Below are 26,275 nucleotides of genomic sequence, written 5' to 3' on the forward strand. Positions count from 1 at the left end.
ATCAAAGTGTCAGCAGGGCCATACTCCCTCCACAGGCTCTGGGGGAAGATCTCTTGCTTCTTCCAGCTTCTGGTGGCCCCAGCTCTTCCTTGGTGTGTGGCTGTATCACTCCAGTGCCAGTCTCCCGCTCACACGGCTGTTGTCCCAGGATGGGGGGTATGTCCATTTGGGCAGCATTTCTGTGCCCAAATTCCCATGTTTTTAAACGACTCAAGCCATATTGGATTGGGGCCCACCCCAATGACCTCATCTTAACTTGATTGATCTGCGAAAACCTTATGTCCAAATAAGGTCATAGTCACAGGTATTGGGGATTAGCTTTTTGGTGGGGGGGACACCATTCAACCCATAACAGGTTGAAATGAGAATTAGTTAAAATACATAAAACACTTGGGAAAGCACCCAGAGCAGAGTAAGCTGACAGCCTGTTAGCTAGTGAAGGGCATGGCTCTGATTGCAGAGGATAGATGACAGGCAAACTGGGGTGGGGTAGGGAGAGGTGCCCAGAGGCTGTGGGCCCTGTGCCCCTGTGACCTTGCCGCTCCCTCCCTTGCCTCCAGGGATGTGACTCGCTCATCCCTGGGCAGGTGGGGGAACAGCCTGAGGCGTGAGAAAAGCAAGGAAAGACCTGACAAACAGCCACACACACAGGCGATGACTGCTCCAAATGCTACAAGAAGAAAGTACGGCCCAGAGTGCTCTCCCTCCACCTTTCCTGTTTCTGTGAATTCTCCCCCTGTCGGGACCTTTTCTCCCTCATCACTCTCATGGGAATCAGACCCCCGCCCCCGTATTCAGACCATCATCTGGTGGGCCTCTGTCTCCTTGGCTCTCCCCTACCCGTCGTCGGCTTGGCAGACTTTAAAACACTCTGATGACACCAATGCCTGGGCGGGGGCCTGAATGCTGCAACTGCAGAGGGCAGCAGGAAAGGGCCCAGCCTGGAGGGGCTAGGATCAAATGAGGCAGATCCAGGAGCAGATGATGACAGTGACAACCCAGCCGGCTCCCGGAGGGTGTGCAAGACTCAGAATGCAGGACCCTCCAGGCCTGCCGGAGAGGGAGAGCAGCGTTCCTGGAAAGCCTTGTGAGCCCAAGGTTAGACGAAGGCCGGTGAGTGTGCGGTGAGAGCATTTCAGGCACGGCCTGACCAAAGAGCATGCAGCACAAAACAGGGCAGCCTCACCATAGGATGCCAGTCTGACTGCCACTTCTGTTTTAAGCAAATTTTAATCCTGAAAATGAGCAAGTATGCCATAAGGATCATTTGGCCTAATACATACAAGGTCTCTGGCTTCACCAATTGGAGTGAATTTGATGAACGCTGTAAAATGATAAAGCTCAGTCCTCATCAACTCAGCCCTCGGGCCTCTGACTTGAAATGTTGACCCATACAAGCCAAAGAGATGCTATTCTTGGAAGGACATATCCAGTCTCCTAGCTCTTGTTAACCATACATCGATGATCTCTTTAAATACCTTGCTGTAGCTTTCCAAAAGTAAAAGCAAAGAAAATTTTAAAAGAAAGGAAAAAGGAAAGGAAGGAGACAGAAAGAAAAAATGGGGAAAATGAGTTGGACTTGCAGACAGGACGCCAGCCGCACACGATGACATTCCTCAGGCCGGCCTCCAGGGGGCAGCAGAGCTCCGGACGCGCCCAGGGTTGCCGCCTGCAGAGGGAAGAGTTCCGGAGGCCAGAGGATGGGCCGGGCGCCCGGGGGGGGGGCGGGGGGCAGGAGCTGCGGGAGCACCGCTGACTGTTCTGCCAGAAGCAAACGGGCGCCTTCCCTTCGTCCAAAGAAGGAAGGCATTTTGCCTGAACAAGGCCCGCCCAGGCATGAAGGGTAAACAGGCCGCTGGGGCAGGAGGCGCCTGCCGGGGGGGGGGGGGGGGGGGGGGGGGGGGGGGGGGTACTTCTGGGAGACCAGGGCCCGACCTGCCCGTGCCGTGCGGCCAGGTGTGTCTGGACAGCTGGTGAACGTCCGCTGGGTGGAAGCAGCAGAACTCAGCGTGTCTGACAGGATTCTGGGAAGGCAGGGAGCCCCTCCGTTCCTCTCTGGGCGTTGCACCCACCTGAAGACTGTGTCCAAGGGCAGCGAGGGCCTCCGGGCTCCGTGCCGGCGAGCCCGGTGAATTAGCCCCCCAACGCTGAGATGTCCCCAAACTGGGAGCATGCACGCGCCCTTGGGAGTCTAACTGCTTCGCGCAGGATAATGAAATGGGCACCTTGGATACTGTTTGGCCAGGATGCTTGGAAAGTAGTAAATGCTCGGAGAGACCCGTGGGCTCTGGGTGGTGGTGCCCGTGTCACCTGGCGGCAAGGGCGCACTTGGGGAAGCCTCCTGGGCCTTCACCTGGTGAACCTGTGGCAGCTGCTTTTGTTAATTAGCACCAAGGACATGGTGCTGAGAATCCTCCCTGTAAAATCTTTGCTATTTGAAACCGAATCAATAGGAATGGAACATTCCTCTATCGCCTGCAGGATCTGAGCCGCAGAGGTGATTCTGACACAGAAGTCGCCTCCATTTCCACCCCGACGCAGAGCTTCAGCAGGGAGGGGGTTGGACACAACACCCCACATTTACCTTACCTTCGAGGACACCAGGTCCGCTTCTCAGGCCAGGCCTGATGTTTAGCCCTTCTACACGCAACCCAGCTTCATTCAGCTTTACCCCAGCCCTCTGATCACCCTGGCCACCCTTCCTGTTTGGTTCTCCTGGGGTGCTGTCTCCCTCACCTCAACTTCGCATCATCCCAGGGTCCCCAGCATCTGGTGCATACTCTGTGATATTTTGGGTTCTGATTGCAAGAAACAGTATCTCTTAATGACTCTACTGTTTTTTGTGGGACCCAGGAAATTTAACAAAAATCCCCTACCCCTGGACAAGCAGAGCAGGACTAACTCCATTTTGTGCTACACCCGCCACCTCCTGTATCACCCCCACATGACCTGCTTATTGCTTAAGGCGCTGCCGCACCCTAGTCGAGCCGCTGGACACACCCTAATCGGAAATCGGCTCATAACAATGTAACCCCGCCTTGTGCCCGCCACAACTGCGCGCCGATTCTGACCAAAGTAATAGGCCAGCTCAAGGGGATCCTATAGGGTAAGGTGTAATTCAATCGGCCACCTGCCTGTGGACCAACATGACTGTGCAACTCTCTGCGTATCCCATGGGCCACTGGCCCCTATAAAGCTGCTACGCCTCTTAGTCTCGGGGTCCAAGTCCCTGCTCTGCTGTGTCGGGTGCACTTGGACCCAAGCCCGAGCTTGTAAATAAACCCTCGTGTGTTTGCATCGGTGTCGGCTCCTTGGTGGTTTCTTGGATTCGCAATCTTGGGCACAACATTTTTAACTTTTTTTTTATGGAAAACTTTGAACACACACAAAAAACGTCTCGAGACAGAACTGCGTAATGAATCCATGTGAGTCCTTTCATTCAGCATGAAAAATTAGCAGAATTTTCCAATTATGTTTCATCTGTTCATTCCCTTTCTTTTCCTTTTTTTATTGGAAAGTTTGTAGAGAAATCTAAGCTATCATCTACTTTTATCCTAAATACTTCAGTATTTTGTGTTCAGTTTTGCTTTTTAAAGATTTTATTTATTTATTCATGAGAGAGGCAGAGACACAGGCAGAGGGAGAAGCAGGCTCTCTGCGGGGAGCCTGATGCGGGACTTGATCCCATGACCCCAGGATCACGCCCTGAGCCGAAGGCAGACGCTCAGCCACTGAGCCACCCAGGCACCCCAACAAACATTTTTTTTTTTAATCTAACTATTCTACCATTATTACAGCAAAACTAATAATTATTCTCTACAACCACTAAATACCTGGTCTATATTCTAAATTTCCTCTGCGGTCTCAAAGAGCATTTTTAACTGTTGGCTTGTTTGAATCAGGCTCCAAAGGTCACATATTACATTTGGATGTTCTAGCACTAAGCTTTAAGTCTCACATCTATAACTGCCCCCTCGCTCATCTAGTCACATCATTATTTTATTAGAGAAGTTAGAGGACTTGCCCTGTGAAACGTCCCATACTCTCGATTTGGCGTTAGCTACCTTATTCCTCCAATTGCTGTATTTCCTATTAAATTAAAAGTTCGATCCACAGGTTTGGTTAGATTCTGCTTAAGATTTGTCGTCAAGGACGCCTGCTTCAGAAGTGGTGCATTTGCTCTGTGTCATACCATCATGTCCCGCTGTCCCCTTAGCAATAGTTACTAAAACTGATCAGGCGCTTCCTGAATTACCAGCCTGACCGAACACTACTTACATAGTTCACCATCAGCCTTTCACTCCCTGGTTTTACCCCCTCTGGGTGATGGCTGCCTAGATCCATTATCCCAGTAGGTGTTTGGGGGAAAAAAAATGATTTCCTAATTCTGTCATCACTTTTACCTTTATTAGCTTGTATTCATCTGTAAAGAAGAAATTTCTCTCATCAACTATTTACATGCCCTAAACTAAGGTTTATACAGAAAAAAAAAAAATATGAGAAGCAAAATGTTACTTCCTTGTATCAATTTTTTGAATAAAATGTTAGTGGTCTGGACAGGTGTTTTCTGTCTTAGAAAGTTACCCGCTCGTGAAATATATATATAGATAGATAGATAGATAGATAGATAGATAGATAGATAGATAAAGTTTCAGTGTATTGCAGTCACCTTTTTGATACTTAAATTGTTTCCTCGTAGACCAATGAGATACCCTTTAGGTTGGCCCCTGTGTCTTTTTGACTTGACATATTAGTTTTTGGAAATTTCTTGGCCCAACACAATGCCCCAGGCTCCTGTTACCATTTCCGGTCTCAGACCTGGGGGCAACCCTCTCTTTAGAACCTGGTTCCTGGAGGGTGGTGCTACTCATTGCTAGAGCTGTATCAGAAAATGTTCATTTTAGGCATCATATAAAATCACATCATTTTTATTTCAAAATCAACAAAGTGAAAATAAACTATTGGGACTTCATCAAGATGAAAAGCTTCTGCATGGGGAAGGAGACAATCAACAAAACAGTACACTAAAACTAAATATCTTCAGAATGGAAGAGGGTATTTTTAAATGACATATCTGATAAAGTATCCAAAATTTATAAAGAACTTATCAAACTCAACAACCCCAAAATAAATCATCTGGTTAAGAAATGGGCATAAGTCATGGACATTTCTCCAAAGAAGACATCCAGATGGCCAACAGATACATGAAAAGATGCTCAACATCATATATCATCAGAGAAAGACAAATCAAAACATGATGACATGGGACCTCACACCAATCAGAATGGTTAAAATTAACAGGACAGGAAACAACAGATGTTGATGAGGATACTGAGAAAAGGGAATTCTCTTGCATTTTTGGTGGAAAGGCAAACTGGTGCAGCCACTCTGGAGAACAATATGGAGGTTCCTCAAAATTAAAAATCAAACTACCCTATAATCCAGCAATTGCATTACTAGGTATTTACCCAAAGGATACAAAAATACTAAATCAAAGGGATACAGGCATCCCGATGTAAATACCAACATTATCTACAAGAGCCAAATTATGGGGGATCCCTGGGTGGCGCAGCGGTTTGGCGCCTGCCTTTGGCCCAGGGCGCGATCCTGGAGACCCGGGATCGAATACCACGTCGGGCTCCCGGTGCATGGAGCCTGCTTCTCCCTCTGCCTGTGTGCACCTCTGCCTCTCTCTCTCTCTGTGTGACTATCATAAATAAATAAATAAAAAAAAAAAAAAAGAGCCAAATTATGTATGGAAGGAGTCCAAACGTCCATGGATAAAGAAGATGTACACGCATGTACACACACACACAAACACACAATGAGATATTACTTGGCCATAAAAAAGAATGAAATCTTGCTATTTGCAATGATGTCAATGAGTAGAGTGTTTTATGCTAAGCGAAATATGTTAGTCTGAGAAAGACAAATACCATATGATTTCACTTATATGTAGAATTTCAGAAACAAAACAGATGAACCTGGGGGGGAAAAGAGGCAAACCATAAATCAGACTCTTAGCTATAGAGGACAAACTGAGAATTAAGGGATGTAGGTGTGCGGGGGATGGGCTAGATGGGTGATGGGCCTTAAGCAGGGTACTTGAGATGAGCATTGGCTGTTATATGGAAGTGACGAATCACTAAATTCTACTCCTGAAGCCAATATCACACTATATATTAACTAACTGGAATTTAAATAAAAACTTTAAAGAAAAACAAGGTGAACAAACCAAAATGAAATTTACATTTATATGTTGATTCATAAGTTTGATGTTGAAAGTGACCACAGGGACCCCCTTCAATTTAATGAGCCAGCCTACAGGAAAATCTTTATGACAGACATGCTCTCTAAATCCACTGACATTGATCATGTCATTTTACCAGGGAAGAGGTGTCCAGGAAGGTAAAGGCTTGTCCAGTCCCACCATGGCCCACCAGCATGCTCATGATCTGGTTACGATGGTTTGGAAGACAGCAGTGCCCCATTCCACGCCCAGAGCCACACTGCTGCTGTCACCATCAGACAGCACTGGTACGGGTTTTGGAAACCTGTGCAGGCAGCTATCTGGGCTTGTGAGAGCATCCTTTCATAGCCCTGGACGTCAAAATGCCCCCTGAAGTCTGATGCACTCTCCTCCTAGCTGGTGTCGAATGTGGTGTTTTTATGTCCCTTGTACTCTCAGCCTGCCAAATGTGGAGGAGCACTCAATCCAAGTCAGTTTTCTGATGTTTTAAAGCCTGTGAATTAAAGCCCAATTATGTAGAGCCACTTAAGTGAGTTTACATTGACATTTAAAGACAAAATAATTGTAAAAGTTTTCATATTCAAAATGGAGATATTAACCCTGTTTTATTTTATTTATATTTATTATTATTTTTTTTTACCCTTGTTTTGAAACCTCCACATGCAGTATGAGGCTTTGTGCTTAGTAGGGCCCTGGCTGCATCTCTGGATGGTCTCGAAGCCCTACAAAGAAAACCCTCCCATCAGACAGGCCCCGTCTCTCCCAAGAGCTTCCACACCCTCCTGCAGGCGCCCCCACTGGCTGTGTCCCCTGCACTGCACAGAACCCTGCCACATCGCCACTCTCTCATCAGCACAAAGACCTAGAGGCTCCTTTCTGGCCTGAAACCTTGAAGGGTTTGGTTTCTGAGAGGTCCTGATAAACATTACATACCACTGAAGCCACTGCTGCATATTATGTGACATGCTAACTGGGACACGGCGGCTTCTTCTGTGATTTCTCCTTCCCTGCCTGACGTCAATAAAGAGCACTTCCTGCTGGGCCTCCCCATGCTCACGTCTGTCCAGATGTCAGGAGAAATGGCACAGGGTTCCAGCTGCAATGTGAACTCAGGACCTCCCACACTCCCGAGAGCAGCCGTGTTTATGCAGTAGAGGCCGCCCCGCAAGTACTTGGCTCCCGTTCCTGCAGAGGTAGCAGAGGTTCTGCCGGGTGAGCACCGCAGGCTGCGTGGACCGTCACGAGACAGTGGCAGTCAGCCTGGGCCGGAGTGGGGCAACATGATCCCCCCAAAGTCAGCAACAACCCCATGCTGCTGCACTGGCCCCGCGAGACGGACTGAGGCTGAGGTTGTCACTTGCACCCTGGACGGTTAACTCACAGGCGGTGTGTGCGTGCTTGCGCGATCAATTCACTTCCTTTGAGAGTTAACTGTTCATTCTTTTCCCTTTCCTTCCTGCATAGAACTTTCTAAGTACAAGTTACAGACATGAAGGACTACACAAATTAGACTCTGACTTCGGGTTTCACTCATACCTGGAATACATAATAGGATCATACAGGAGGAAAAAAGTTTTTAAAGGAATCTGGTCCTCTAGATAACGGAAACGGGCAAAGCATGTCTTACCTATTATCTTCTCCTCCTTTAGGTCCCTGTCCTTGCAGCCTCGGGGATGGCAGCCTTCCTCGAGGCTACCACTCACCTCCTAAAACAGCAGCACCACTCAGTAGATGCCCTATGCCCTCTGCTGTGAAACCCAGAGTTTCTCTGGTCCTGAGATGTCTGCAGGGGAGCCCGTATAGCCCCGGGCAGGGGTCATACATGGTCAGGAGTAAAAGATCCAAGAGCAGGTGTCAACCCAGGAGGACTGCAGACCAGGGATAAAAAAGGCACCTCCAGGTCTGTCTGGCAGGCAATTCTGAGAGTCCACTTCATGCTGCCCAGAAAGTTCTGGGCATGGCAGCGCTCCAGCTGTCCTCTGCCATGACCTTGATAACTCATCCTTATACCTCCTCTCCTGCTCCTTTCGCTCCTCTGGTCCTTCATTCATGCTCCCTGGGATTATCTCCCAAATAAGACCAGAGCACTCAAGCCCTTGTCCTAGTTGTACCTTTAGAGGGAACCAAGCTGTGGTGACTGCATCCGTTTATTTAGTCACCAAATATTTGCTGAGGACCTACTTGAGCCATCAAAGAAGGAACAGATGTATGCGTGTCGCCTTGCCCTCCAGAGCTCCCAGTGTAGCCCATAATTAAATGTCACCTTAGCCCATAATTAAATGTCACCTACGGAGACAAGTAACAGATTCACATCCCTAGAATGTGGGACAGGATTTCATGATCAAATTATTTCAGTGTCAGTTTTAGCTGCCTTCTCAAGCTAATTGGTGTCAGCTACTTCCACTTTCCACACCGCGATACCGAAGTACCTAAGGAAGATTTTCAAAGCCTGAGGGCCGGGATCCCTGGGTGGCGCAGCGGGTTAGCGCCTGCCATTGGCCCAGGGCGCGATCCTGGAGACCCGGGATCGAATCCCACGTCGGTCTCCCGGTGCATGGAGCCTGCTTCTCCCTCTGCCTGTGTCTCTGCCCCTCTCTCTCTGTGACTATCATAAAAAGATGGAAAAAGAAAAAAAAATCAAAGCCTCAGGGCCAACTCATCACCTGTTACGCCTTTACAGGAGGTTGGAGGTTGGAGAGGCACCTCCGCTCCATGAACTTTCCGGTCAGGGGAGCAGGCCTGCTGAGCCGCTCTCCGACCTAGAGAGGATGACCCGAGGGGCGCCGGGGCCCCAGGTGGAGCCGCGGACACCCTGAGAGTTCCTGGGCGCTTTACACCTCCGCGGCCCGACCTGCCAGCCACATGCCGCCACCTGCCCTTGCACTGTGGCTACATGATAAAATGATAATGTTCCGGACAGACTGAGTAGAATGAATACCATTACCATGGGCTTCACCTGCGTCTTTTTACCTTTTCGGTGTGGTTACCGGAAAGTCAAGCTCCGTGTGTGGCTCCGCTGCGTTCCCCCGCGCGGCTGCTCCGGGCCCGCCAGGCGCCGCTCCCCTTCCCCGCGGACCGCGAGCCCCACGGACGAGCCCCGGCTGCAGGACGCACCTCCGAGCCGCGCAGGTAGGAGCGCGGTCCCGAGCGGCCGCCGCGGGGGGGTCGGCAGGGTGGGAGGTGCTCGTCCCGCCGCATCTCCGCCCGCGGGAACCTTCCGCAGCGGGGGCTCCGGGGGCCGGGAGGGAGGGAGGGAGGGGGGAGGGGGGCGAGGGGAGGTGGGGGAGGAGGGGCCGCGGGAGGGGGTCCGCCCCCAGCCCCGCCCCCCGGCCCCGCCCCGGCCCCGCCCCCCGCGGCCCAGGCGTCGCGCCCCCCGGTCTCCAGGCGACGCGGAACGCGGGCGGCGGGCGGGTGCACCGGGAGGCATGGAGGACGACGACGAGGAGATCACCGCCGACACGCTGCGGGGCCGGCCCCGGCCGCTGCCCCTCTCGGCGCTGTCCGCCTTCAGCTACGTGCCGCCGCGGCGCCTGGACCCCACGGAGCACAGCTACTACCACCGCCGGGGCCGGGTGAGCCGTGCTGGGGCGGGGCTGCGCGGGGGGGCGGGGCGCAGGGGCGGGCAGGAGGCGGGGGGCCGGGGCTGCAGGACCGGGAGGGGGTGAGTGGGCGGGGGTGGGGAGGGGGGATGGGAGCGGGGGTGCGGAGCTAAGACGGAGGCTGAGGAGAGGAGGGATAGGGTCGAGGCAGCCCTGCGCGGTTGTGGGTCTGGGTTGGAGTTCTGCTGGGGATCCATTGGAGGCCTCGCTCCCGAGGACCAAGTCTAGGGAGAAGGGCAGGGGAGGTTGGGTGAGGGGAGCTGCAGCCCAGGGCTACACTTTTGGGCATCCCAGGGACTGGTAAGCAACTCTGGGGTCGGACTCTGGAGATGGGGCTTCAAAGGGGTGGGGTGGGGACACCTGGGTGGCTCAGCAGTTAAGCATCTGCCTCCAGCTTGATCCTGGAGTCCCAGAATCGAGTCCCACATCGGGATCCCTGCATGGAGCCTGCTTCTCCTCTGCCTGAGTCTCTGCCTCTCTCTGTCTCTCATGAATGAATAAATAAAATCTTAAAAACAACAACAACAACAACAACAACAACAAACCCGAAAGGGTGGGAGTGGAGGGTGGGGACAAAAGCAGGGCTGCACAGCCTGTGAAGGCACTGGAGTAGGACCCCAGGAGACAGACTAAGGGGGCATCAGGGTCACAGGAGGAAGCAAAGTGGGTGAGCAGCCTTTCTCTGGGATGCCTGGACCCCAAAGAGTACAGTTACCAGGACCATAAGAGTAAGGTGGACCTCCTGCCTCGCTAGAGGATGGGCAGGGGCTGAGCCGTGTGTGTGTGTGTGTGTGTGTGTGTGTGTGTGTGTGTGTGTTGGGGTGGGGGGTATGCTCACCTGGGATGGGGCCCTGGGGTTAGGGCCTACAAGGTAGGGTGGGGTGAGACAATGCTCACCCCGTGTTGCGAGCTATTTGGGGGGGGGGCTAGGGTCATGTGCTCTTAGGGGAAGGTATTGGGAGCCACTGGGCTTCAAGTACCACCACCAGGAGCAGCAAGGTGACCCCTCTGCCCTGGATCTGAAGGAGGGTCTCAGGAGCACCACACTGGCTAGTCCCTCACCGCAGCGACTGTGCCCAGAAAGTCCAGGGTACAGAAACCCTTGGAGAGCCCTCCTGCAAAATGAAGATAACCATGGGCAGATCTGGACAGCCGCCTGCAGGGAGAGCAGGGCAGGGAGCCTGCATTAGACAGTAACTTCTTGCAAGATACATCCACGAAGGCAAAAGAAACAAAAGCAAAAATGAACTCTTGGGACTTCATCAAGATAAGAAGCTTTTGCACAGCAAAGGATACAGTCAACAAAACTAAAAGACAACCTACAGAATGGGAGAAGATATTTGCAAATGACGTATCAGATAAAGGGCTAGATTCCAAGATCTATAAAGAACTTATTAAACTCAACACCAAAGAAACAAACAATCCAATCATGAAATGGGCAAAAGACATGAAGAGAAATCTCACAGAGGAAGACATAGACATGGCCAACACGCACATGAGAAAATGCTCCGCATCACTTGCCATCAGGGAAATACAAATCAAAACCACGATGAGATACCACCTCACACCAGTGAGAATGGGGAAAATTAACAAGGCAGGAAACCACAAATGTTGGAGAGGATGCGGAGAAAAGGGAACCCTCTTACACTGTTGGTGGGAATGTGAACTGGTGCAGCCACTCTGGAAAACTGTGTGGAGGTTCCTCAAAGAGTTAAAAATAGACCTGCCCTATGACCCAGCAATTGCACTGCTGGGGATTTACCCCAAAGATACAGATACAGTGAAACGCCGGGACACCTGCACCCCAATGTTTCTAGCAGCAATGTCCACAATAGCCAAACTGGGAAGGAGCCTTAGTGTCCATCGAAAGATGAATAGATAAAGAAGATGTGGTCTATGTATACAATGGGATATTCCTCAGCCATTAGAAACGACAAATACCCACTATTTGCTTCAACATGGATGGAACTGGAGGGTATTCTGCTGTGTGAAATAAGTCAATCGGAGAAGGACAAACATTATATGTTCTCATTCATTTGGGGAATATAAATAATAGTGAAAGGGAATAGAAGGGAAGGGAGAAGAAATGGGTAGGAAATATCAGAAAGGGAGACAGAACATAAAGACTCCTGACTCTGGGAAACGAACTAGGGGTGGTAGAAGGGGAGGAGGGCAGGGGTGGGGGGAATGGGTGACGGGCACTGAAGGGGTCACTTGACGGGATGAGCACTGGGTGTTATTCTGTATGTTGGCAAATTGAACACCAATAAAAAATAAATTTATTATTAAAAAAAAAAGATTCTGGCCTGGCCCCAGCAGGCACACAGGCCTCCTGGGGACAACCTGCTGGTCTGTGAAGGCAACCGTGCAGTGGAAGCAGGAAGAGAAGCCAAAGGAAAAGAAGCAAATTCAGAACTTGTCAGGAGTCTTCTACTCCTGTGGTCAAGCCATTTCCACTAAATGTCTCCAATGTACCTTGTGCTGTGTCTTGCTGCAGTGTGTCTTGGGGTTCAGGGTGCGGGGCATCATTATTAAAAGGATGCTCAGCCTGCAGTGAGTGGCTCAGCGAGGGTATAGGTGAGCCAAGTGCCTGGGAGGAAGGAGGGCTTTCCTTCATGATGTGTGAGGGACTCCCACAGAATGCATCCTTCTTTTCCTCTTCTCCTCCCAACCCACCACCCCCAGAGCCCAGATGGATCCCATCCAGATCAGGTCAGCACACACGGGAGGACTTGCCCCCCCGTGAAATGTAGGAGAACGTCCCGGAGCTTAGCCTTACCAACAAAAGCAGTGGTTTCTAGGTTAAGCAACTGTTACAGGTTGAATTATGTCCCCTTGAAATAATCATGTTCGAATCCTCATCCTCAGCACCTCAGAATGTGAGCATACTCGGAGACAGTCTACAGAGGCAATCAAATCAAAGTTGGGTCATTGGGTGGGGGGCCCTCATCCAGTATGACCAGTGTCCTTATGGACCCAGAGTCAGACATGCGTAGATTGAAGACGGCAGGAACACACAGGGAGAAGATGGCCTTCCCTGAGCCAAGGAGGGAGGCTGGAACGAACCTTGATCTCAGACTTCCGGCCACCAGAACTGCGAGACAGTACATTTCTGTCGTTTAAACCCCCCAGTCTGGGTGCTCTGTTTTGGCAGCCTGAGCAAGCTAACACATGAACCTTGACCAGGAGGACTTCATATCTGTTAGCACCTCTCTGTTTGGCTTTGAGCAATACAGAAGGACAGGTGGACAGAAGGAAGAAAGAACATTCGTAGCTCTCCTGTCTTTGCTGCCTGGGTGCTGTGCTCCTAAGCATGAATATCCACTCAGTATTAATACTGGAGAGATTTAGAGCAGTGGTGCCCAACCTCACTGCCACCACAGACCCCAGAGTGTTTCCTCCCATGAGCAATATGTTTCGGAAGGACTTTTCTGGAAATAATCTCATTTATTAAATGAATTTTTACAATTTAAGTAAGCAAGACCTGTATCGTTGCCAATTTGTGATTCATGCAGAACATTATTGCACAGCATGAGAGAAGCAGCCAAAAGGCCGGGAATCCCGATGTTTTAAGTTGGTCCATGCTGTTTTATTGAGAGAACATAAATTTCGTATGGCTTCCTGACAAAATGAAAAAAGAATTTCACAAATACATCATTTTATGTGTATCTTTGAGGAGTCCTGTTAAGTACACTTTGAAACTATTGTGAAATAAGATAAAAGATTAAAGCAGATGGAGGTCAGGATACATATTTATCAGAGATAAAAGCCAGGTTGCAGGTTACTGCTAAGGACTCTGGGCAAAAATGGGTTGCAGACCTACCTAGCCACTGCACCTGTGGGCCCCAGAAAAAGCAGAGCCGAACCCCTACCCCCTGTGGGCCAGATACTGCCAACAGAGAAAGAACAGTTGAACCTGGCAGGTCCAGTTTATTCTTCCTAAAGTCACCAATCTGATATATGGCTCTACTTATCTGGGACCGTGCAGAGAGACGCCTGAGGTACGAGGTGCCCACGGCTCTGTATTTGGAAGGAAATCAGGAGTGGGCAAGAAGTATGCCCCTCTAATTCAGTGATGCACATGCAAAGGCCCTTGGGCCAAATCTGGCCCATTGCCTGTTTTTATTTTTTTTAAGATTTTATTTATTTATTCATGAGATACAGAGAGACAGAGAGAGAGAGGAGAGAGAGAGAGAGAGGCAGAGACACAGGTGGAGGGAGAAGTTGGCTCCATGCAGGGAGCCCGACGTGGGACTCGACCCCGGTTCTCCAGCATCACACCCTGGGCTAAAGGCTGTGCTAAACCACTGAGCCACCCGGGCTGCCCCCCATCGCCTGTTTTAATAAAGCTTTATTACAACATGGTCCTATACTCATTCATTTAGTATTATCTATGGCTACCACGCAGAGTTATGTAGTTGAGCAGCAAACCGTGAGATGTGAAGGCCTTAAACAGTGACTATCGTTCTCTTTACAGAAAACGTTTGCCACCCCCTGCTGTGATATATTACTGTCCCTGGGAGGTAGGAATGGGCCTTAGAACAAATTAATGCAAAACAGACTTTCTGAAAAAAAAAAATACAGTATAGTGTTAATAGTTGGGGTCACAGGCAAATTCAAATCCTGGGGCCTTTAGTGTCACTCAGGAGAAATTGATGTAGCAGAAATAGTAACACCTAAATAAGAAAGCTGTAAAAGCAGCAAGAAAAACAAAAGGCATTTCAAAGTACATTTGCAACATAGCCACCAATGGTAATAAGGTGCTCCTGGGGATCCTATGAACTACTTTAACCAGCTGGGGGACTGCAGAAGCATTCTCTACCGTGCCATCATTTGGACTGAAGAGGATGAACTTTGTACGGCAAATATGCCGGAGGACTCAGCTGCCCCCGAGTTAACTGTACATACAGGCCCTACTCAAAACTGAGAAGAAGCATGGCTGGATTAGCTCTCAGGTCACTTACGGCCTGACACATTTAGTGATCGCTTAGTAACACAGGCCAGGGAGGCTTGGGTAAAAATACTGGCTCCCTATTGCTAGCTGTGCAGATTGCCCAAGTCACACACACTCCAGGTCACTTTGCCCAACTTTGGAACAGTACCAGCTTCATGGAGCAATTATGAGAATTAATCTAAGTAATGGATATAAAGCATCACATGCCGCAAGCCCCATGTAAGTAGAGCTGTTATGATCACTATTTGCTTTTGTTAGTGATTATCAGAGTTTTCTCTCACCGAGGGTTAGTTTCCGGCGGGTGACTTATATCCTGCACCCTTGTTGACTGCCCGAGATTTACAGGTGAGGCAGGTAATCTGAGTGTCATTCTGGTGCCTTCTAATCTAAGACGTCTCCTCCACCCCCAGGAGAGCCCAAAGTTAAGGCTCTCAATGCAGCACGCTTATTTAAAGCCCCAGTAATGCCTCGGATCCTGAGACAAATTTGTCATGGAAAGCTGCCAGCTAAAATGTGATCAACTCCAGCACTGCTCCCTAGGGGGCTCTAGCAGCGTGGGCTTTCCCTATAAAATTTTGTTCGAGTGTCAGTAAGGCAGATTGAGTCCAATGATGTTTTTAAATTACTTTTTTCCTTCTTCTGCCTTGTGCAACGTTTCTGCTGCTGAAATGGAAAGGCTACGTCAAAGGACAATGCCCTTTTATGAAGGATTTTATTAACTTTCTCAAAGTCTAAGAGCAATCTTAAAAAAAAATTGCTAGGTGGTTTTAGAATATGCTTCCTCTCACGGGGAGCTGGAGTGTGGGGTAGCTCTGTCTTGAGTGGAGCTCAGCTCCGAACTCCCCACCTCGCTTTAGTGAGATGAACCCGCTTCCCTTCTGGGTGTGTGGTGGAGACACAGCAGCCAGGGGCTGTTTCTTCCCACCCCCCTACCCCCCCAGCTGACCAGTGAATTGCCCTTCACCGCAGGCAGCCAAGCACTTTGGAAATAACAGGTGCATGTTGACTGCCCGGAGGTGCCGAGGGGGATCTCCGAGGGGCCTGCGCCAACTCCCGGTGTACAGGAGGTGTTCGGTAGGAGCACCCCCCCAGCCCCTCCCAGATGGAGCCTCGTAAGCCGTAGGCACTGAGCACGTCTGCCACTCACACCCAGGCCCTGCTCAGGGTGCTGGAAGAGAGGTCGGCTCCGCTTCTGGTGCTCCTTTCACTCTTTTTTTTTTTTTTTTTAAGATTTTATTTATTTATTTTATTTATTTATTCATCAGAGACAGAGAGGCAGGCTCCTGGTGGGGATCCTGATGTGGGCCTCGTTCCTGGGACCCCGGGATCATGACCTGAGCCAAAGGCAGATCCTCAACCGCTGGACCACCCAGGTGCCCCTCCTTTCCGTCTTAAAATCGAGGCTGACTCCAGCACCCACATGCCTTCCAAGAGAAATGAGCGCCAGCTGAATGACACTGTGACCACCCCCGCGGACGTTTCCTTCCCTCCCACCCCACCCATTTTTCTGTCCGTGCATGTTTTGGTGTCAACCCGCTTGATGTTTTACTTACGGGTCTTGGTGTTTGTTTCTCCCACTAAAGTATGAGCTCATGAGGACAGGGATTATTGTCATCAACAGTGCCCATCTCATCGTGGGCGCTTCACAAATCCCGGCTGCGGTGGATGACAGAGGAAGGCAGAAAAGGGATGCAAAGTTTATTCAAACCAGAATAAGTCACTGACCTGCAGAATTAGCCTCTTGGGCTACACGGAGGTTCCCTTTGGCATTATCTGCTGCCCGGGCTCTCCTTGGCCTTGCTCTGCCCCTCGGGGACTGACAGTGCGAGGGGACGGTGCTGCTCCCGAATCCGGACTGCTGCATCTTCCCTGTCCAGTGACCTGCCCCTTGGAAAACTGAAGGGCCGTGGGCGTAAGAGATGGGGGCATGCCTTCCTCCAGGGCAAGTAGAGCTCAGTAAGGGGCAGGTCACCCCGAGGGAGGGAGGAAGGGGTGAGGGGAGAGGCCATGCACCCCTCCTTCTGGCAGAAGGCCCCCATGTGGATGGCAGCAGCCGGAGTGAACATGTGGTACGTGTCCGTCCCCTGTGCGCATGTGACTGCAGTGGCATGTGTCTAACTTTGTTTACAAGAACATGTTTGTTTACACGCAGATCACACAACTACACAAATGTGTTTGCAGCTTTTTTTTCATATGACACTGTGTCCTAGACAGTTTTTTCAAAATCATGCCCTTTCCAGGGACACAGTGACACAAAGGAAGAGCGTCATCCCTGGTCTATCTGACCGAGTTTCAGCTCTGTGGCTCCCCCTTTCTCCCATGATGTGAATAACATGGGGTGGCAAGCGGTGTGTGTGGGGCTGGTGTCAGTGGAAGTGGGACTGAGTGTCTCTGAGTCTCCACTTGGTGACACGGGCTCAGAACACCCCTCCAGGATGAAGCACACGTGAGATGAAAGGCAGGTGTGTGTTCACTTCAGCTCAAGGGTAGAGGCGGCAGGTTCCAGGGCTCCGGCTTCGGGCAGCCTCTGCCAACAGCAGATCCCTTAAAAGTAGTGCAAATAATGCCTTAACAAGGCTGCTTGTGATATGATTCTTATTAAACTGATAAAATGTTCTGAGCATTGGAAAAGTTATAACAATTTCCAAAGCTTGCGATCTTAATGCACCAGGAGAAGAAATAGAAGCTTTGCCATGGAAGAACCAAAGAGAAGAGCTGAGTAATGTCCTATTAAAAGAGCTAACGTGGGATCCCTGGTGGCGCAGCGGTTTGGCGCCTGCCTTTGGCCCAGGGTGCGATCCTGGAGACCCGGGATCGAATCCCACATCGGGCTCCTGGTGCATGGAGCCTGCTTCTCGCTCTGCCTGTGTCTCTGCCTCTCTCTCTCTCTCTCTCTGTGACTATCATAAATAAATAAAAATTAAAAAAATAAAAGAGCTAACGTTATGTCCTTGACAAACTACAGTCCTTCCAAGAATGGAATGATGTTAAAATTAATGAAGATGTCCTCATTAAGCTTCGCATATCGCTGGACCCCCCGGGGGAGAAAGAAGCACTAGACTTATGGGAAGTAAAACGAAGCCCCTATGAATCAAAGGAAACCCTTTTTGGATCACCTTAAGAATTTTCATTTTTAAAAGTAGATCACACACTGGGAAGGCAAACAGTGCCTGGAAGCCTCCAGATGAGAGGTAACAGTACTGTGCCCAGGGAGAGAGGAAGTGAACGCAGCCCATGACGGGGCTTGATTATCGTTTCCGTCAAGGGGCCTGGGATGTGCTCTGGGAACAAACAGACGCTGAGCCCTGAGAGAGTCTTCACTAGTGGTGTGTCAGAGCCTGCTCATACTAACAACAAAGAGCCAAATTACAGCATTTTGTCTGAACTCTGCATTCAGTTGGAAGCCTGAAATCAGCCACGGTGAGAGTATTTCTGCTGTGGAAATGAGCAAATGCTACAAATCAGGTCTCGTTTGTCCAGAGGGCAGCTTGTGGCCAGAACCACACCCTGGCCTTATTGACATACTGGAAGTGTGTTTCTCCTGCCTGGCTTTCTTAACACAGTAACTCGGAAAATCGGGCTCCTCCTTTTTAGGGGCCCCACTATTGCCAGGACCTGTGGATCTTTGGGACCTTGCAGTCCTCTACTGGATCCTTTAAACTTGTTGGCCGAAGAGCAAGGGGAGAGAACATGCAGGACATTGAGAGCTTTTATGGACCAGGCCTAGAAGGTGATGCCTGTTGGTTTCACCCACAGTTCTTTGCCAGAGCTAGTCACTGGGCCCCCACCTAATTGTCATGGCACCTGGTGATTTCAGTCTTTTGTTCATTCTGGAAGAGAAGATGTGTTCGGTAATTATATAATATTACTCATGCCCCAGTACCATGAGAAAAACATTATTTTCCTTCTAGTTTGAACTGACAATGGACAGCACATTTATATTTGAATGATCTGAAAGAGAGGAGGAAACAAAGACCTCAGATCCCAGTTTGCTCGAGATCTTACCACCTTGTGAGAGTGTGTATAACCCCTGGGAGGGGGCTGTGGGCACAGTAGAAGCCCACAACCCGGAGACGCACCCTTGTAGGCTGGAGGCGGTAGGCCAGGGCTTCATCATGTATCTGCTTGAGTTAGGCATGAAAAATGAGGTTACGCTACAGTGACCAGCAACCTCCAAAGTCTCAATGCCCCAAATAAGGCTTATTTCTCATGTTAAATGTCTAACGGGGATCAGAGCGATGGCTCTGGCCATGAGAGTCACTCAGCAACCACCATGGCAGCTGCCAACACCTCATAGGAAGCTTCAGGAGTCCATAGGCTTCTGCCTGGAGTCCCGTGCCACCCCCTCTCATAGTTCATTGCTTAGAAATGGTCACTTGGCTTCACTCGCCCGAAGGGGCAGAGGAGATTAATCCTCCGTGGAGTCAGGAGTAGAGCAGAATTGAATATTGGTGATGTCTACCCCGGTTGTCCAGGTTGAATGGTCTACTGACTCAGTTTACCTGAAGCAGAGTGCTTTAGGTCCATTCTTACTTTCCATTGTTTAAAAGACAGAGATGGCTCCCTACCAAGTGTGTGTGTGTTAGGGCCACCATAACGAGGTACCACAGAGCAGGGGCTAAACACCAAATGTCTGTTGTCCCCTGGTTCTGGAGGCCAGAAGTCAAGGTGTCAGCAGGGTTGGTTCCCTTGGAGGCTATGAGGAGGGGCCTGCTCCAGGCTGCTGTCCTTCGGCTGTGGATGGCCATCTTCTCCCTGTGTCTCTTCACATCTCTCTCTGCATATCTGTGTCTGTTTCTGAACTTTTAAAATAAAGACACCAGTGCTATTGGATTAGGAACCCACGCTACCCTGCTCTAACCTCCTCTGAATTACATCTTCAGCATCCTTATTTCTAAATCACCTCCTGATATCCCAGGGGTTAGGACTTCAACGTATGAATTTTTTGGAGGATGCAATTCAACCTGTAGCACCCAGGGAGGTGACTTCCCTGTGCCCTCTGGCCATACTGGTGCAGTGCAGCCCCTCTTTAGCCACATGGACTTCCTGCTGGAGCCCGGATAGATGCCGATCCTTCTTTTTCCATGCCAGTGTACTTTGTGCGTACCTCTGTTGCTCCATGGGTATTACCTTGAGTGGTTAGTGAGTTTATTTCCACTCTCATGCTGTGATGTCCAAGATGGGGACTCCCTTTTCTGTCCCGGAGCCTAGCTGGGTGCTTGCCTTGTATGATAGTTAGAGCCATATGCTTTGGAGGTTGAAAAAAGTGAAGGTCTCCACTCAACTCATGGGGTCGGCCCAGGCCACCAGATGAGCTATTTTGCAGTGTTAGGAGTAACAGCTCCACCATAGGGGAGCTGAAGGCAAGGGATCCGACACTATGGCCAGAATGACCATAGTACATTTGAACGCTCAAAATGCAAGGGACAAAGGGAGATCACTGGACAGAAAATAAATGGGCTTGTTTAGCTTTGTTTATTATTTTTCATTTATTTTTACTTATTATTTTAGATATATTCATGAGAGACAGAGAGGCAGAGACATAGGCAGAGGGAGAAACAGGCTTCATGCGGGGAGCTCAATGCAGGACTCGATCCCAGGACGCCAGGATCACACCCTGAGCCAGATTTCAACCACCGAGCCACCCAAGTGCCCCTTGCTTTGTTGTTTAAAAAGCAGCATCACGTGTGAGACAGGAGATCTCTTGAGAGATTTCAATAGCAAAATACTAGTAAACCCAGAAGCTCTGTTTTGTGATAGCATCTAAATCCAGATTGGTTTTTATTAATGCAGTTTTGCTTCAAACCATGAAGGAATGAAAGACAAAAAAGAAAGAAGAAAGATTAATAATTAATATTCAGGAAAAGACAGATTTCCAGTCTGATTATGTGTTGGAAATGGATAGTCACATTGCTAAGTGAGGCTGCCAGCCTGGTGAGGGATTTTTTTTTCCCACTTATTTTTCAGTGACAGGAAAATTCGTTTTTACTCTGGGAAGTAGTAAGTATCCACCCCGCCAAGCAGAGAGATAGAGACTGTTCACACCCTGCAGGTGCAGTGAGAGCCCTCCTAAACACTGCTCTGACATACGGCAAGATAGGTAACTAACCCTGGGGCAGGGGCACCACTGCTTCTCATAGCACTGCTGCTGCTGCTGCTTCTTTTTTTAAAGATTTTATTTATTTATTTAGAGACAGAGGGAGACAGCATGAGTAGGGGGAGGAGCAGAGGGAGAGAGAATCTCCCCTGAGCTCGGGGCTCAAGCTGGGCTCGATCCCATGGCCCCGAGATCATGACCTGAGCTGAAATCAAGTCAAACGTTTCATCGGTCAAGCCCCCCAGGCGCCCCCTACTGCTGCTTTGAAGGAGTATTTAGGGGACCTGAAGAGAACCAGGCCGGGAGGAGGGGAGAGCAGTAGCCTGTAAAGCTGCGCACCGGGGTGGGCTTCTCCAGCGCAGGGACAAGAGGAGGAACCTTGCCTCCCTCATTGCTTGCTCGTTCTGTTTGGGGGCACATTCTTCCCTCCTCATATCTGTCTCCAGAACAAGCCCAGGACCCCCAGGGGCTGACTCAACTCGGGAAGTTCAGGCCGGAACGGGCACAGAGGGACGGGCACGCAGGGGGACGGCACTGTCCAGCACCCGCCACCACATGGCCTTCCTGCTGGAGCTGCTCTCTCCAAAACACACCCACTTCACCGGGTCAGCCAGGCCAGGAGGGATTCTGATGCCAATGGGACATCTAGAGGAGGACCCTGTGTGTAGGGAGCTGGCGTGGGGGTGACGGGGTAGTCAGTCAGCTGCTGGCCTCAGCTGGGCCTGGCCAGCAGCTCCACTCTGCACCCCGAAAAGAAGGGTCTGCCTGGCGGGCTTCCCCTTGCAGAGGCCAGCATCCCCTCCTTTGGAGAATTTCCGTCCCACCGTCCTGGCAGAGTGGGTGGTGCACTGAGCCTCTCTGTGTCACTGCAGGACCCTCTGGCTTGGTGTCTTCCCACAAAAGGCTTACTGCAAGGTGTGCTTAACATCCCCAGACTAGAAGCACCCAGCCAAGGCCCTCAGCCTCTGCGGACATCCTACACACTGTATGTTAAAGATGCTGCGATATCACAATCCTTCCTACAGGTTTTTTTTTTTTTTTTTTTGTAGTCTTAATTTTCTTTGATTATCAAATGTCTGATTTTTTTTTATATAACCAAAGTGATTGATATTTTCTTTGTGACATTTTCCCTGATGCTTTTATGCGTAGGAGGTCCCTTATGGATTTTCTTTTCACTTGTGTTTCTAATCTACCCAGAATTTACTTTTGACGATAATGCGACGTGAAGGCCCAGGTTTATTGGTTTTCCCAAATAACTGGTTGATTTTTACAGTACCAAAACTGAATAAGGTATTCCCACCCCACTGATTTGGGCCTTTTTGTTTTTATAACCCTGGGTGTATGAGCTGTATTCCAGTTGGCTTTCAGGACAAATGGAGGCCAAGGCCAGGCAAAACCATGCACGAGCAGATGCAGAAGCCCAGCAGGTGACAGAGGACAATGCCAACAGGGAACTTCTGCATGGTGACCTCATTAAATGGGCACTGGGGCACAGACCCTAAAGCCACAGTTCCTGCCTCTAAGTCATTTGGAGTGACTCTGAATTTAGGAAAAACAGGTGAACAAGTGCTGCAGGTGTGTTGCCATTGAAATTCTCAGGAACCTAAAATAATCCTAAAAGCTCACCTTGTTTTCCTTACTAGAGGACTAATTGCACAAGGAGAGTGGCCAGGTGTCTGAGCTATCTTCATGGCTTCCCCAGCAGGAGTGGCGTGTCTTGCATAGGACACACGACCCATGAGGGATTTGTCAGGGTGAAGCCACAGCACCCTCTGGCTTTTCCATTGCTACCAGCCACCCTGAGCCCTGCGGTCGGTGAGAACGGGCAGTCCATGTTTTCCAACAGACTAAGCCCATGCCGTGCATCCTTTTCACTGTTTACCTTCTTCCTCTGGGTCCTGCAGTTGGAGGAAATTGTTCTAGCATTATTACCCTGGAAAACAAGCAAGCAAGCAAGCACAGGCTAGACACCCTGTGCCCCCAAATGCCAGCAAGATGTCGTGTCTGCGTTTGCTGCTGGAGGACTCAAGGCAGCTGGCACTTGGCCAGAGGAACACAGAGGACAGGCCTGACCTACAGATGAAGATTAACGATGAACTAACACATGGATTTCTTTTCCTTTTATTAGGTACCAGATAAGGCAGATAAATTTTGTATCAAGAGAAATTTGGGATGAAAAAATGGAGATATTTCGGATAAAATCTGTTAATGGGATAATTTTCTAATACATCAGCTGTGTATGTGCGCATATTTTTATGTCTGATAGACATGCGTATATTATATATGTATGTATGTTATGGGTCATATATATCCATGCACTTATGAATTACATTCGTTAGGGTTACCACATCCGATTAAAGGAAGTATTTCTGTCTCCCCAGAGAGGGATTTGTACCAGGTGCCCATCTATTGGCTAGCTTCTCTTTGGTTATATTGTTTCAGTGCTCAATTATGGCTAATTTTTTTAAAGCAGTACAAGCTTATTGCAGAAAATCTGAGAACTATGAGAAAGGTGGAAATGCAGGAGGAAAACACATACACTGAGTGGATTACTAATATTGTAAGGTTGTGTGCTAGTGGTGGAGTCAGAGCACAGGAGGAGCCACCTGGGTCAAGGAGGGATCTGTGACAGGTGCAGAAAAGGAGCCATGGAGGTGCCCCCACCTCGCTGGGCCTCCCGGACACCTGCTCTGGTCGCCGAGGGTCTGCTCAGGGGTGGTCATCCCGAGCACACACTCAGTGCAGACGGATACTCACCTCTCCACTGTCCATTGGGGAGCAGCCTGGCTTCCAAGCTGCACAAGGGCTTCTGTGGCTCAGCCGTCCTGTGAACCCGCACCTTTTTCTTTTTATTCCCAGACGGGAATCATTTCCCTGTACGACTGCATTTTTAAGAGGAACCCAGGCTACAATCAGAAATTGCACCGAGATGACAGAGAGCATGCAAAAAGCCTGGGACTTCACGTGAACGAGGAGGTAATGTTAAGAGAGGCTGTTGACAAAGCGCTAACAGATTAGAGCCGTGTGTGTGCATCTACCCGACTGCGTGCTCGTGCTCTGCGCTAACTCCGGCGTGTGGCCCTCCTCTCCCTCGCTGCACCCGGGGCTGAGACCGAGAGTGTGCACATGAGCAGGACGAGGGAGAAGCAGGCTCCCCCCCTCCCCCCTTCCCCCCTTCCCCCCCCCCCAGCAGGGAGCCCGACGCGGGGCTCGATCCCAGGACCCTGAGACCATGACCTGAGCCAAAGGCAGATGCTTCACTGACTGGGCCACCCAGGCGCCCTTTTGCTTAACTTCGGAGTCCTGGCTCTCTCAGTTCTCCCAGGGTCCCCGGCAGCAGGGATGGAATCGCACTCACAAGTCTAGCCTCCCCGGACCTCCACCTACAGGGCAGCTCCTCCTTTATGTTTGCACGATTTTCTGAAAGGGAGGCCTCTGCCTGAGGTTCGCTGCATGGGTGTGTGAGGAGCCAAACTCCCAGTTCCCAGGGAGAGGAGGGCAGCATGACAGCAGGTGGCAGGTGCGAGGAAGCTGTGCATCTTCTTAGCGCTGAGACCCTCCTTGTGCCTTTGTGCACTCGGGACACTGTCTCCACAGAGTCTGATCCGAGGACAGTATGTTTAAGAGCCAGCTGATGGGTAAATATCATCTTTTCTACAAAGCACAGAAATCGGAACATAGGAGCCTCTGGTGGATTTCTTTCTTGGTCAGTGGACTCCTGCTCCTGGCTGCTACTGTTAAGAATACCACCCTGTCACTTCCAGGGAAACTTTATTTCGATGGGAAATTAGGTGGTGAACTATGAGGTGTTACTATTTAAGTCACAGACACCACGTTTTTTCTATCGTGTTAGTTTATGTGAGTCCATTCCCGGTGGGCAGTGACGCTAGTGCCTCCCTGTCATAAGAACACGCCTGCACCCTTGTATCAGCCACAGAGTTTGAGCGCCTCCTGTGTGCGCTGAGCATAGAGGGGGTGACCACAAAGCCCCTGTCCTCTTGGAGCTGACATTCCTATGAGGAAATAGCCGACTTAATGTCATATACATAGGGAACGGACTCCAGGTGGTGAGGAGTGGAATGCAGAGGAATAAAGCCTCTTAAGGGGACAGGGAAAGTGAAAGGAGATGGGGGGGGCGGTGCTGGGGAGGGAAGGGGGCCGGGGAGATGAGGGGGCTTGGGGGGACGGGGTGGTCAGGGGAGGTGGGGGTGCTAGGGATATGGGGTGCAGGGAGAGGACAAGGTGGGCGGTGGAAAGGTGTGCTTTTGGGAAAAGAGAGAAGGCAGGAGGCGTACAAGGAGAGGGAAGGGAGGGACCGAGAACACAGCCTGAAGTCAGAGGGCACCTGGCACCCAGGGTCTTCGCCTTTCCTTGGAATGACGTGAAGGACCTGGGGACGCTGAGCGGCCCTGAGGACACGGGGCAGGTGTGACACAGGTTACGAGGTCCCCCTGGCGTCAGAAGCCCGAGTGGAGCAGGTTGCAGGTGTGCAGCTGAGCCAGGTCGAGGCAGCTTCCCGGACACCAGGTAGGTGGTGTGACCACGTGGGCGTTAGCTGAGCCGGGGTCCCTGTAACCCCCACACAGGAGCGCCAGCGGCCCGTGGGAGTGCTCATGTCCTCGGTCTACGGGAGGCGCATACACCAGCCCGTGGAGCCCCTGAACCGGGACCACGGCCGTGCCAGCCACGTGAAGGCTGACTTCTACAGGAAGAACGACATCCCCAGCATCAAGGCGCCCAGCTTTGGGCACATTTCTCCAGCCTGACGCCCCCGCGGTGGCCTGGACCGTGGGGGTAGCACAGATGGGCTGCGCCTGGGCCTTCCGTCCCCCCCTCACAGCTCCCAGGGAGCAGCCCTGAAGCTGCTTGCACCTGACAGTGGGTGGGGGGATGGGCCCGGTAGCTCCTTTCCCCTCCTGGGGCTTGTGGGGAAGACCCTGGCCCAAGACCCTGTGATGAACATCTCATGTGATGCTTTCCACGTGTGATCGTGTCAGCTGAAATGATGCTAGAGACTGATCCACTGTGAGCACTTGAATAAAAAGAAAACTGTTCCCACTTGATAGCGGTCTGGTGACTTTGTTCACTGTTTCTTCAGACTCCAGGGGATGCTCCCGGGAGGGGTGTCCTCACCAGCCATTGAAACCACCACTGCCTGCTGGCAAAGCGCTGCCTGAGTCTTCCTTCCTCCAAGAGGAGATATCATGAAATCGCCTTTTAGAATAACTCCATTCTAGATACTACAACATCCCCCTCCCCACCCGAGAATAAAGAATAAAGAATAGGTCCATAGTTGAGGACCCCTAGTAGGGATGGGTGGCCTTCGTGGCCAGCAATGCCACTGTCACTCCTCGCCAGAGGTCATGGGAAGAGGC

The 26,275-nt window shown here is 50.5% G+C and overlaps 1 protein-coding gene and 1 long non-coding RNA gene across 4 annotated transcripts; one reads left to right on the top strand and one right to left on the bottom strand.

Moving 5' to 3' along the window:
• Nucleotides 1–5,695: 5,695 nt before the first annotated feature.
• Nucleotides 5,696–9,463, bottom strand: LOC118353311 (uncharacterized). 3 transcript variants are annotated; one of them, XR_004812067.2, is made up of 4 exons: nucleotides 7,878–9,158; nucleotides 7,184–7,786; nucleotides 6,891–6,972; nucleotides 5,696–6,743 (listed from the first exon to the last, which is right to left on the bottom strand). It is a non-coding gene; the product is annotated as an uncharacterized LOC118353311 (long non-coding RNA). The 3 variants fall into 3 exon arrangements; XR_007408300.1 differs by lacking the exon at nucleotides 7,878–9,158 and adding an exon at nucleotides 9,221–9,463 and having other exon boundaries at nucleotides 5,697–6,743; nucleotides 7,184–7,435; XR_004812066.2 differs by having other exon boundaries at nucleotides 5,697–6,743; nucleotides 7,184–8,863.
• A 164-nt stretch (nucleotides 9,464–9,627) lies between these two features.
• C34H5orf49 (chromosome 34 C5orf49 homolog) lies at nucleotides 9,628–25,963 on the top strand. Its single transcript, XM_025451352.3, has 3 exons — nucleotides 9,628–9,822; nucleotides 23,760–23,876; nucleotides 25,487–25,963. Exons 1-3 carry the CDS (start codon nucleotides 9,676–9,678, stop codon nucleotides 25,664–25,666), a joined length of 444 nt encoding a protein of 147 aa, XP_025307137.1. The 5' UTR covers nucleotides 9,628–9,675; the 3' UTR covers nucleotides 25,667–25,963.
• The last annotated feature ends 312 nt before the right edge of the window (nucleotides 25,964–26,275 follow it).

Source organism: Canis lupus, chromosome 34 (genome assembly GCF_003254725.2).
Source record: "Canis lupus dingo isolate Sandy chromosome 34, ASM325472v2, whole genome shotgun sequence".
In the NCBI taxonomy this organism is placed as follows: Eukaryota; Metazoa; Chordata; class Mammalia; order Carnivora; family Canidae; genus Canis; species Canis lupus.